This window comes from Dermacentor variabilis, chromosome 2 (assembly GCF_050947875.1).
Source record: "Dermacentor variabilis isolate Ectoservices chromosome 2, ASM5094787v1, whole genome shotgun sequence".
Lineage (NCBI taxonomy): Eukaryota > Metazoa > Arthropoda > Arachnida > Ixodida > Ixodidae > Dermacentor > Dermacentor variabilis.
In genome coordinates this window covers 226,769,385-226,781,953 of record NC_134569.1, presented here as the reverse complement: position 1 = coordinate 226,781,953, position 12,569 = coordinate 226,769,385, and the positions used below count along the sequence as shown (strand labels likewise).

General features: G+C 47.6%; 1 protein-coding gene across 1 annotated transcript in view; it reads right to left on the bottom strand.

Moving 5' to 3' along the window:
• Positions 1-12,311, bottom strand: part of LOC142570711 (uncharacterized) — a 69,936-nt gene extending 57,625 nt beyond the window's left edge. Inside the window, exons 1-3 of the mRNA XM_075679057.1 lie at positions 12,054-12,311; positions 8,105-8,203; positions 7,202-7,282 (exon numbers count right to left, since the gene is read on the bottom strand). Of these exons, the coding sequence (XP_075535172.1) occupies positions 7,202-7,282; positions 8,105-8,203; positions 12,054-12,311 (438 nt within the window). The remainder of the gene's footprint in view (positions 1-7,201; positions 7,283-8,104; positions 8,204-12,053) is intronic.
• Between the last annotated feature and the right edge of the window lie 258 nt (positions 12,312-12,569).

Below are 12,569 nucleotides of genomic sequence, written 5' to 3'. Positions count from 1 at the left end.
GAAAACATGAAGCGGCGTTCATGACAATCCTGAGGCGACTGGCGCAGTCCCATGCCTGGCATGAATGATGAACCTGGTGAAGTATCAAAGAATTGTCCATTTAGGGTCGTGCCCAACGCTGCACACCAGGAAGCGCCTGTCCTTATCGCACTACGAAGATGGAGCAAAATGATAGGTAGGCACTCGTGCAAGGTACGCGTATCGGTGGTTGGAAAGCCATTGACGAGGTTTTGAGCTGGCAGTGGAATCGCGACACCCTGCCTTTACACATCGAGTAGTATGCCGTTGTCGTCACATGCACTAAGCAGCCGGAATAAAGTATGACAAGCGACAGTCAAACTGACGACAACGATCGGCGGTAATCGTCGTTGGACTTCCGTAGAGGATAATCCACAATTTCATGAGTGCGCGGGGGAATGACTCTGCCGTGATGCCGCTGAGTGATAGTGCTTCGGGCCATCGCGTGAAACAGTCGATACATGTGAGCATACGTGTCGATATGTGAGCATAGGCAAACTAGGTCAACGAGCACGGGTATGAAGCGCGAATCATGAGGCCTGAAGGCATCAGAGGGAGTAAAAGTGTATCGCTGAACTTTGGTTTGCTGGCACTTGAGACATGCATGCTTCCCGCGGCGGACATCAACTTTCGTGCATGGCCAAAGGTTTCATGTCGTTATGAGGTGCTCAGTCACACGGCTGCCACGGTGCAACAAAGTATGTAAAGCATCAAAGACGCTCCGACGAAATGATGCTGGAACGTAGTCGCAAAGCCAATTGGTAGCGGTGCCGCAAAATGAAGCGAACCACGCAGCCGGGAAGTAGCACGTCTTCGAATGCAAGAGCTGTTCTAATGTCGAAGAGCCTGCAAATCGCTGTCCTTTGTTGTGCTGTAGCCATGGCTGCGAAATCCACAAGTGGACGCTCGGTAATAGCCGTATTGGTTTGTATCCATGACAGCGTGTTATCAATGGGTTTATCCGTGTCACGAACGCACTGAATATTACTTGTAAATTCGGAAATCTAGGCGAGCTGGTGGATCTCACGGGTCGTGTTGAAAGAGTTGGTAGCAATCGAAGCGTACGTGAGCTGCTCGAGCTCGGTAAGGATGCGAAATTTGCGACTTTCGAGTAATTGGCGGAAATGTTTCACTACCGTGTAGGCAGCCAGCAGTTCGCGACCGAAGGTGCTGTTACGGCGCTCAGGTGGTGCTAGCTTCCGTGAAAGTAAAGAGCGGATTCCTAACTTCGTACACCAACTGCTGCAGTACTGCACCCACAACAACACCCGAGGCGTCAACCGTCTGTGAAGTAAGGGCTCCGCGTTTGGATAAGCTAGGAGGATTGCGTTGGCGAGAGCCACCTCGATGAAACTGAAGGCTGCCTCGGCGCTGTCCAGGAGATAGCTGCGTTCGACTTGGACCGGACAGAAGGGAATGAAGCGAGTGCAAGAGGGTGGCGCAGTTTGGAATGAACCGTTCGAAGTAGTTGGCGAGGGCGAAAAATTCCCGAAGTTTCCTCGTAGTCGAGGGACGTGGAAACTAGCTGATGGCTTCCATACGAGCCGAGGCAGAGGAGATTCCATGAAAACCCACACGATGACCCAGGAAGTCAAATGCACCAACCCCGAATTCGCTTTCGGTCTATCCGCCACAACTCTGTATTTTCGGAGCCGCTCAAAAACTAGAACAAGGTGAACTTCGTGGGCGTCTGCTGATTTGCTCAAAATAAGCATATCGTTGATGTATGCGAAAGAGCAGGTCAAATCACGCAGCACTTGGTCGATGAACCGTTGAAATGTTTGAGGGGTGTTTTGCAGACCGAAGGGCATGCGTGGGTATTCAAACATACCAAAAGGTGTTAGTGGTCTTCAGCACGTGAGAAGGTTGTACAGGTATTTCGCGGTATGCTTTAACCAAGTAAATTTGTTGAAAATGGCGCATCCCTACAGAAAAGAAGTGATATGTTGTGTTTGGTACCAGATAGCGCTCCGGTATCGTCACCTTGTCAAATGCGTGGTAATCACAGCATGGTATCCAGCAACCGGTGGATTTGGGGATGATGTGGATGGGGCAGCGACAAGGGATCAAATGAGGGGCGGACATATCCGAGATCAAACAATGTTTGAAGTTTTGTCATGGGATCTTGTAGGGAGCAAAGGGGAGACGACGAAGACGTTCTTAAACGGGCGCTCCCACTGGTGCAATGTGATGCTTGACGTGGTGACATACTCAGTCTTTAAAAGAAGGGGCCCAGAAGAGGTCAGCGAATTCTTGTAGAGACGTGGACCACAGTGAGGAGACTTCGGCATGTGCTTGTGCAAGACGTAAGAGTGATAAGTGAAGTTTCACTTTAAACCGTTACACTCCTCTCGATATATCGGAGTCCAGGTGACAGCTTTGTCAGAGGTTTACAAACAGTTTAAAGTGCCACAGAAAATCCGAACCAATGCTTCCCATGATGGTTAGGGAAATACAGTGGAATGTCCGTCGCAAGCCAAAGTCAAACGTTGAAGGCTTCTGACCATTGGTCCGATGGTGTAACCACTGACAGCAGTAAGAGCCGGCGTGGTGTGGCATAGTCGGACCTCTTCTAGCGTATAGGCAGGATTACGCATGTCTCAGCGCCTTCGTCGACGTGGTATCGAACCTGGGCGATCTCGTCAGTGACGTAGAACAGGCAGATGGACGTTCGGCCTGTAGAGCTGGCCTGCATTCAGTGCATAGCCTGTGCATTTCCCGGAAAGGTGCAACGGTGGTGACACTTGCGAGCGCCATCACGGCAACGATCGTGGTGCTAGCGCACCTTGCGAGGCACACTCGGGGATCTGCTTCGATTCGGGCTGTGTAATCGGGGTCGTGGCGGGCTGCGATGTCCTTCACATCTCAGCTCGCTGGCCAGCTGGTCGACTTTGCGGGTGCACAGCTCGTTAGCGTCGAGGAGATGGTCTAAGCGCTCGCTATGCCCCGACGACCCAAAACCAGAAGGCGCAGGTGGTTTCTCAATGGCACAGACTATGAGTGCAATGACGGTCATGACCTTGTCGGCCATTTGTGTTAAAGAGTCGAGGGATCCAGAAGAGCAATCATTCAAGGTTATGAGCACCTGCTGCCGCAGTTGCTGCAGGAAGAGCTCGCGGAACCGGTGTGTTTAGTCAAGCGTTGCGAAATTCGATTAGATGCATCACGCGACGCAGAAGATCCATTGGTTTGCGTTCACCGTCTTTTTCCGGAGGTGAGCACTTGCTGCAACCGACGCTGTTAAGTCTAGGTTGCGCGGCATATGTGCCGGTCGCCAGCAGGCGGAGAGCGCAGAATATCTCTGACAATAGCAATAACAGAAGGTGCAACTGCACTGATAACGCGGCTGTAATTTGCTGTTCGCGACATCAGGCGGTGTCAGCGGGAAAGCGGCTTAAGGCTGAGGAACCGGAGTGCCCCGCACGACGGCTGGGACTATGAGAGTTTAAGCGCACCGTCGACGGGGTCTGGTATCGTAGCGTTCGGCGTGGCCGCATTGTCGGAGCCGGTTTGCATGTCCTGCTGGAGTGGGTAGGCATCGAAGCATGATCAGGTCGACACCGACGAGAAATTTCGTGAATGTATGCTGCGAGTCTCGAGAGAAAGTGTGATTGTGAAAAGGAAGAAGCGCCACTTTCTTCAGAGAGGGACGAGGATGTGGCGCGTTGCTGTGCGGCATTCGGGGCTCATCACTTTTGGGTTGCTTGCTTTCAGACGTCAGGTGTCGAGGAGTGCCAGAAGTCACTATTTGTGGAAAGGCGTGAGGTGATCTGCTTCCGATATCTTTATTTTAACGGTCACTCGAATGTAGGCGACCACGAGACCCGGTGCGCTGATGTCAAGATGACCTGTATTTTCTCCTTGGCAGCCCCCTAGCTTGAGCCCGAGGAGCATGCGGAGGCGCAATCTTGTCTTCCAAGATCCCGTGCCTACACATGTCTTTTCACAATGATGGCATGCGGACAGATCATTAACCAGCTGCAGATCGCATAGTTATTTTTTCAGCTTTAATTACGGGCACCAATTTACGTACTTCCATTTTGATGAGGAAAATAATGTTAGATTACCGACGCGGCTTCGCGTATGCCAAGCAATATTGTGTTGGGCATTTGTCACACCACATTACGACACATTTGGAGTTCTCGCGGTGCTCTTTCCGACAGCCATCCAGGCTTATCTCGTGCACCACCTATATATCCTGGACTTTGCAAATATATACCAGTCTTACTGCTCCTTTTCCTCAGATGAACGAGAACTTTGTAAAGCGGCCTAATAAGTAGCGATTTCCCCCCTTTGTTGGGTGCAACCAGAGTTCTAAGTTAACTGTATGTATATTATGCACGGCATTCTGCATAGTGGTGTGCTTTTAGTCGAACGTATAGGGTTTTGCGTAGTGTGTGCACTTTCTTGCGCGACCACGGTGGCTCAGTGTTGTCGTGGTTACGATGCAATGATAGAACTGTATTTGACTGAGGTGCAGGGGCAAAAATATTTTATTATGGTGCGAGAATTATGTGGCCAAAATGATTTTCCAAATTATTGGTGTCAAGGAGTTCAAACACCTGGAATGCATCAGTATTGCCAAGTAGTCATCTTGCAGGTAGCGGCCTGTTCACAGTCATAGTGATGAGCATAACTACCGTGCCATATAGCCGGGTGGGAGAAATAAATTTCACACACATCACAGATGCGTCTGCGTTCGAAATATAGCTATCGTACAGTGGCGCCTATACGAGTAATCGAAGATGAGTCAAAGTGGCGCCGCTAGGCAGAGTTGACTCTGCCTAGCAGTGGATCTTCAAGTGCTTCAGAAATGCAATAAAGCAAAATACAAACTTAACATGAGGCAACATTCTAACTTATCGCCTGGAATGGAATAAAGCTAAACAATGGCCTTACTGTGCCTTTTTATGTAGAAATGCTGTTCATTGGATACTGGGCTTTCATAAAATACAGCAAAGATTACGATATTGCGTAATAAGAAATTTGAGCGCAGCTCTATACGTGTTTTTAGTTCGCGATATATTGGCTGGCGTGGTCAACCTGTCTCGTGCGGTGCGGCACGTTGCAAGCGAAGCGAAGTGTAGCGTGACTGCATCGCCAATCGGGAGATCGCGAAAGGAAGTGCGTGGGAGACGCGGGGGCGCGATTTGCCGCAGCTACCGCAGACTGGCCTCCACGCGCTACTCTCGTGCCATATTGTAGTCACCGTCGCAAGCAGAGCCCACCCCGCTTTTATTCTCACGGTTTCGCCATACCCTCCTCCACCAATTTGCGCCTCATGGTTCCGCTACACCCTCCTCCTCCGCTTTCCTCCTCGTGCTCTCTCCGCTATCACTGCCTTTCATCCCAGGCTATTGGCCTCGAGCTCCACCACTGGAAAAGCTGGCGCCACCGTCGGCGTGACGTAGCATGGGGATCACGTGGACACAGCGACCGCGTCGGCTGCTTCGGAGGCGCCGAAGCGACCTGAAAACGAAAGTTTAAAGTCCCAGCTGCGCTGCGGTTCTGATTAAGTTGTTTGGCTTTACCGCCTTGGGTGTCTGCTTGACAACATTTTAAAGTACTATAATAGGTAGTGGCTACCTTTGGAGGCGTGCAGCATGGTAGACTACTGCTCAGTGCCGCAGTGCCCGACGTACGCAACGGGGCCCGGTGTCAGCCTTATTCACACGTAGCCGCAGGACAAGGAGCTGCGTGAAACTTGACTCGCGAAACTTAGAACCGGCAGATAGCCATCGGCTGCAACTAGGGTATGCCGCAAGCACAGAGGCGAGGAAGATTTCTACTACGGCTCCGGGACTGCGATGTTCGGTGAGTAGCAGAAAACGCGTACTGAGACACTCGCCCGCGCCCGCTGCCCAGGTAATTCCATGATGGTTTGGTCTACGAACTTGATGCTAGATACTGGCAAGTTCACTGGAATGGAGAGGGAGCGGTAAGAAAGAGATTAAAAGAAAGGCATGGGACATGGTCATGTTTCTCTTATGAATTAATGCACTGGATTACGAGCAAGCAGAGGGAAATCGCACGCTGAGAAGACCGATAAACATACAGTGCGACGCAACTTGAGAAATAATATTGACATGTCCAACAACTTACAAGACAAAATAGATTGAATCGTAGCGACGGTACATCACAGTCACCGTAGGCGTCGAAGTCTCTATAACAAAATCATTTTTGAACAGTTCTGATGGCGTCCACGCAACAATGGTTGCTAGTGTACTGTCAAATGCTCGTATGCTGCGGCGTAAAGCTCGCGGCACGGTGCGAAAACGCGCTCACAGTGAAAGCAAAACATTGTGTGCGGACATGCACGCAGACGCGCAATCGGTCGCTGCGGATCCGTGCGATCGGTGCAGTTAGACTTCATTCTGTTATGCTCATTTGGTTATACAGACAACCCACTATAAGAACATATTTAACATGGTTTAGTCTCAGCGTTTGCCTACATTTCATGCAAGAAGCCGGTTCGGGAGACTCCATCGCGCCGACCGCGCGCAGTGGCCTTTACTGTATGTATTCGGTAAAGAGATAGCGTTTGTAAACAATTCTGTGCTTTCAGTTTGCACACGACTATTATATCGACAGACAAAAACTTCCCTCGTTTTGAGAGTACTTACATAAATGTACAGGAGGGCTGCCGCGTGGTGTTTTTATTGAGGGCCGTAAGCAAAACCTACGACGCGCGCGCCACCTGATCCCTCATACTACACAAGGGAGGCGCTTCCGACAGATGGCGACTCCGTAACTCATCGCCGCCATATATTTGTCTTTCATCCTTCGCTGTGATCGTTCGCTCAGTTACGAGGGACACCGACGCTCGCCGCAGGTTCGGGCGCCTAAGAGCTGCGCTCAAAGACGCTGCAATGACTTTCACGGTCAGCCCTGGTGCGAGAAGATCGCAAACAGAGCGCATTGTTGAATCACACCTAGATGTTGCTGTTATTTCTTTGCTCAACATGTTTGTCATAGCAACAATTCGTAAGCAGATAGCAGTGGATGTGTAGTATTTGTTTCTTGCTTGTATGGTGTTGTCCGTCACAAGATTTGAGAAAAGTTTTCTGAGCTTAGAAGGCACAGTGATATTGTCGAGATCGGTCTACGTTCGGTACGATTAAGGTAAATTACAGCAAGAAAGCGACTTTAGAAAAATAACCAGGCTGCCTCAACTTTTACTTACGCCGCACTTGAGGTCCTTGATATTTGACTTGGCCTTCAAGAATATGTCGGGAAATATAAATGCAATGTTCATGTTGGTGATCTGAAATGTAGGATGACATTATACAAAAGTAACATGCAGTAAGTGAGTTTAGGCGGATCCTTTACTTCAACTTCAAGATTTAGGAAGATGCTTTTAAATGTTTCCGTCTATAGATTGAGTACTCATGTCATCTCTTAGTGCAACGACGTTTTAATTAATCGCAGAATAATTTGTAGTATTTACAGGAACGCGTGAAAGCTTATTGACAAATATGAGGTGATTCTTTCTTTCGAAACTAAAGTGAATCGCGACGTAATAAAAATTTGAGAATCTAACAAAACACTGCGCAAGAAAACATATTTGAAGGATGCTTGCCTACAAATTGGTAAGACATCTAGAGGTGACAAGGCCGCCAAATTACATTTTACGTGGGATTGCGCCATTAGTATTGCAAACTGCTAATTCGATAATCAGCCATGTGAGGTAAGCAACGTTGTGTTAATAATGTACTATTAAGGTACCTGTGGAGATAAGTGAGTGTTGATATGTTCTCATCTGGTGGGCATCACTTCAGGCGTGCGCCTTGAGAGAGCATGCAATGCCTGCGTATGGAGGCATACGGACGTGTTCCACCTTTAGACGCAATATCTTTCATAACCACCAAAAATTTCGTAAGTTCGTAGGAATTCATTGTAGTCTCACATAAAGGTATAAACGTTTGTTTGAGGTCACCTATCCGCACGGGAGAAGTGTTACTACGCTTTACATTGTGATTTTCGTGCTGAGAATTTACCATGGAAATATCTAAAATTTCCTGTCGCTATACTTCGCAACAAAGCAGCGCGCGTAGACCGTCGGCGAGAAAGAGTTGAAACGATGTACCTTTTCTTTGACCAGCTTCGTTTCCTCTTCAGCCAGCCAGTATATACTGCCCGCGAAGCGTTTCATAACATCCTTGAGGTCGTTGATCCACCACGTGAGCTGCATAAATGAGTTCTTCAGGTAAGACATGTACGTGCATCGAACAAAGCGATGACGCTGTATTCACAGCTCTCATGGTCAACAGTAAGGCCGACAAGTGGGCTAGCAGTTAAACATTATTCCTTTAAATGAGGACAGGCCACAAAAAGCACGATGTAACAAAGAGAGCGGATGACACGAACGCTGCCAACATTCTTGTTTATGTCGTGTTTGTTTTATGCGCTTCGTCTACCCTCGCCCCTATTTTGCTTTATAATCAGGGTGGTCGCCTATCTACTGAATGCCTTAGGTATTTCATAATAAATAGCTGCAGAACTGTATTTTGGACCTTGGAAATAGACCATATTCAAGAGCGCTTTTTATTCAATGGCATAGGCACTTTTGTATAAAACTTTTACTTATTCCGAGGCGCAATTAAATAGTCGCTTCGAGCGCACCGTTAGCATAGACCGAGATTTGTAAGTATATCATGTACACTTATACTCTAAGACATCAAAAAAGTGTATTTTCGAACATCAACGGCTGACCGACAGGACGCAAGAATGTAGATATATGTTCCTGGATACAAGAAAGGGGGGTGGGTAAAAAAGGGGCAGGGACATGCAAACCAGATGACATAGCCTGATGTCATAGGTTACAATTAAGTCTTCTCTTTCGCGCTATTATACGGTGACTGGAGGTTACCAATGTTACATAGAGTGTCTAGGAAGTCTCCCATGCTCAAAGAATGGCAAAACGTGAAAGGAGAAAACTGTACGGGTTGTGAATTGTCAAGTGATTGGAAGATATCGCGCGCCAAGCACCACATATCTGCTGAAATTTTACGATTGCTTGAGTTGTTTTGCTTGCTTGAGCATAAAAGATCAATTTATTGCCACTTTGCTTTTGCTCAGTCGGCGACTTTCTAAAACAAGCTTTTAGATAACAGCTGCTGTTTTCTTGCCTTAAATTCACGGAGCGCTCGTTTAGAAACATGGCTGCATTTTGCAACTGCTATTGGTAGAGAGAAATACATAAAATTGCTTATATTCCATTATCTTGCGCGTCTTCAAATGCGCGATGTTGTGGCGCCCATGAAAACTGATTCTTCGATAATTGTTTAGGCACTTTCGTTTGTGCTATATTGAGATGGCAGCTAAGAACATACAGCGTGTCCGAACTATCATGCCACAAGATACGGACATGCCAGGTATCTGGACAGAACCACGTTAATACTGTTTGCCGTCGCTTGGAGAAACATCACGTTTAACAGCGCGAACTTGAACAAAGGACGGCGAAAGAGACAGCCGTAGGCAAGCGCTCACTGCAAATTAGGCCCAAGAGCGACGGTGCTTTTCACGAAATCATGTAGGGAGACATTGTCGTCGGTGTGTAAAACGCCGCTGTGTCCCTTTCTTGATGCCAGCGCGTTGCGGCGGAGACAAAGCAAGACCCGTAGTCACATTTGTTCCACCGAGTGGTCGTGAGTGCATTGATCACCCGCCAGCTTCTCTTTTTAGCTCCGATGCTCGTTTTTTCGCGCTGTATCTGGACGTACAGGAAATCCCGATGCAGACGTCCTTGTCTCAGTTACTCAGACCGCAGGATTTTACAGACCCTCAATCCGTGACCAGTGGATGGGCTGAAACCATCGAACATGATCTGTACCACTAGGTACACTGCTTGGCACGGCACGGATGCAGAATGAAAGCACGCGAGCGCGGCACATGGCGATGGCTATGAGGGTTACGAGCAAGGACGAGGGCGTGAGCACCGAGTTATTAGGGCCCGAAGAAATAGAAATAAACTGTGTGAGAAGTTGAGTGCTTGATTAAATAATTAGAATTCATTATGTAATCAGAGGGAATACAAAAAATAATCTGATTATCTCCAAGCAACGGCAAACAGCACTGCCTTGGTTATGTCCAGCTGTGTGGCATTTGCATGTCTAAATTTGCCGTTAGCGCATGCCTACGTCTGCCTTTTTCGCCGTCCTTTGTTCAAGTTCGCATTGTTAAACGTCATGAATCAACAGCAACTAGCTTGGCCGCATAACTTGCTTGGAGATAGATTAGTTTTTTATTCCGCCTAAATAGATAATCAGTCTTACAAAATTAATCACATTCTAAATTATTAAAATTAGATGAGAAGTGTTAGTGAGAAAATTGTAGAGCCACATGAAAAGCTCCTGATACAGCTTTCTCTTGCTCAATACCTTCTACATAGAAGTGTTTTTCCAGGCGTGAAAGAAGCCCGCGAATACACGTAAAACTGCTATACGACTGGCCGCTCAGGACACTTTGCGTGTATTCGCGGGCTTTTTTCATGCTCTGAAAAAATACTTTTACGTAACGCGCATTTAGCAACAGAAAGCTGCATCGGGAGATATTGATGTCGTTCCAGAATTATCTAATTTACACTTTTCATCAAATTATAATAACGGACTACTTGATTAATTATTTCAGAATAATTATACAACTAGGCGGAATGCCAAAAATAATTTAAGTGTCTCCAAGCGACGGCAAACAATACAACGTTGGTTCTGTCCAGCAAAGTTGCATTTACACAGGCTTCAATCTTGGTGGACGTTAGTTGACATACCCTGAATACTCAGCATACTTTGCAGGATGCCCAACAGAGGTACATTAAGGAAAGTAATCGAGAATACATGCTGAAGGGCAAGATATGAGTGATCTGGCATAAGTGCTCATCCAAAAATCGAAAAACCATAACACCGCTTTAGTTTTGGCGCACACAGCCACCAATTTTTGACGTCGAAGGCGTAATTTGCTATGTCAGCATTTCTGAGCAAGAACCCTTGGCAAATATAAGATTAACACATGACCTGGTTTCCCACGTTTGCAAAGCTTTTACAGAAATATACAGAATAATTACGCGCAGTAAGGCTTGTTAGATGTCGCGTGCTTGGTGGGGACTTTTTCTACGTGTGAATGGACAAGCTGACTGAGGCGGCATGAATAACGAACGATAATTATTCACAAATAATGGGCCGTTCGGTACATTTGAGCGGAATGAAATTAGCGTTGTAGAACTGCTCAGTTATGAAACAGAGATAGTGCGTTTACTGAGAGCACAACGCTTCATTCCTGAAGGGGGATATGCAGAAACTCACAAAGAGAAGCTAACAGCGCGGTGTATCAGTCTTTCGTACAATGGCCTGTGTTATGCCTTTAGCTTCGTTCAAGTCACTAAGCTATGTCCGGGTCGCCAGGCACCAAGCTATTCATGGTGTTTGCATACGAAGCAAATAGCTGACAGCGGATAGATGCGCCTATCTTTCCTGTCTTGCCTTGGCGTTGTGTTCAAGCACCACGCCCCTGCAGCGACTGCACCGCCAACGTATGCGAGAGAGCTGCCCTCGAACCGCTACAGCCTTTTACGCGAGAGGACAGCAGGTGCACGCTTGGAGAGACCTCGGATACGCATTTTAACGTCTTGTTTTACCTTTTGTTTCTTTACAAATGACTGAACCTGTTGCAACTGTTCTATTATTACTATAGCGAAAGAATCGTGAATATCTCAACTGATCGCATGAACTTTCGTCGGCTGCTTCGTGTATCTCGCACCAGCTTTACGTTTACGTGAGCTTATTATTTGTTTTCCTGACAAGGCAATTCAGGTTAATAGCCGGCGTCATCTCTTTGCTTAGTATGGACAGCTGAGCTAGTTGGTTGTGATTAGCATTATGAAACATCCTTCGTCCTTCGTCATTATGAAACATCGTGTTGTCTTTCTCTTCTCGTCCTTGTTCATTTGTGCGCTGGAACGATGTTTCATAATGTCATCTCTTTACGAAGGCATTTAGCGATACTGAAAAGATCGAACGAAAAAAAAAGATACGTGGGCTCACGTTCTGCGTGACGGCGCTCAGGCTGGTGGAGTTGGCCAACACGTGCGCCAGCAGCGACGGGATGCCGTACGGGCAGGTGAACTCGGTGCGACGCATGCAGATCTGCGGCCTGCGCGACATGTCCTTCGGCGAGTGCACCTTGGCGCCGATCAGGTTCCGGTCCTTGGCCAGCTCTTCCGGGAAGAGTGGCATCAGGTAGATCAGCAGGAAGAAGCCCAGGTAGTTGAGCGCCCCTCGCCTGTGCTTGCTGCGGAGCATCGGTACGAGGTCAGGGGCGAATTCGGAACGCTCTTTCTGTCGAACCAAGAAAGCGACTTGGGTACATGGGTATGGGTCACGGGCTCTGTGACATGATTCATATTCGATAGAAGAATTCACTGATTGGAATTGTTGTACGTTCCTTCTTTTCGAACGCATTTGGCAGAACGATGTCGTATATGTCCAGAAATTGTTCAAAAATTTACATTTTCTCTCAAACACTTTTAGTAAAAGCGAAGATATTTATTCTTCCCGGCA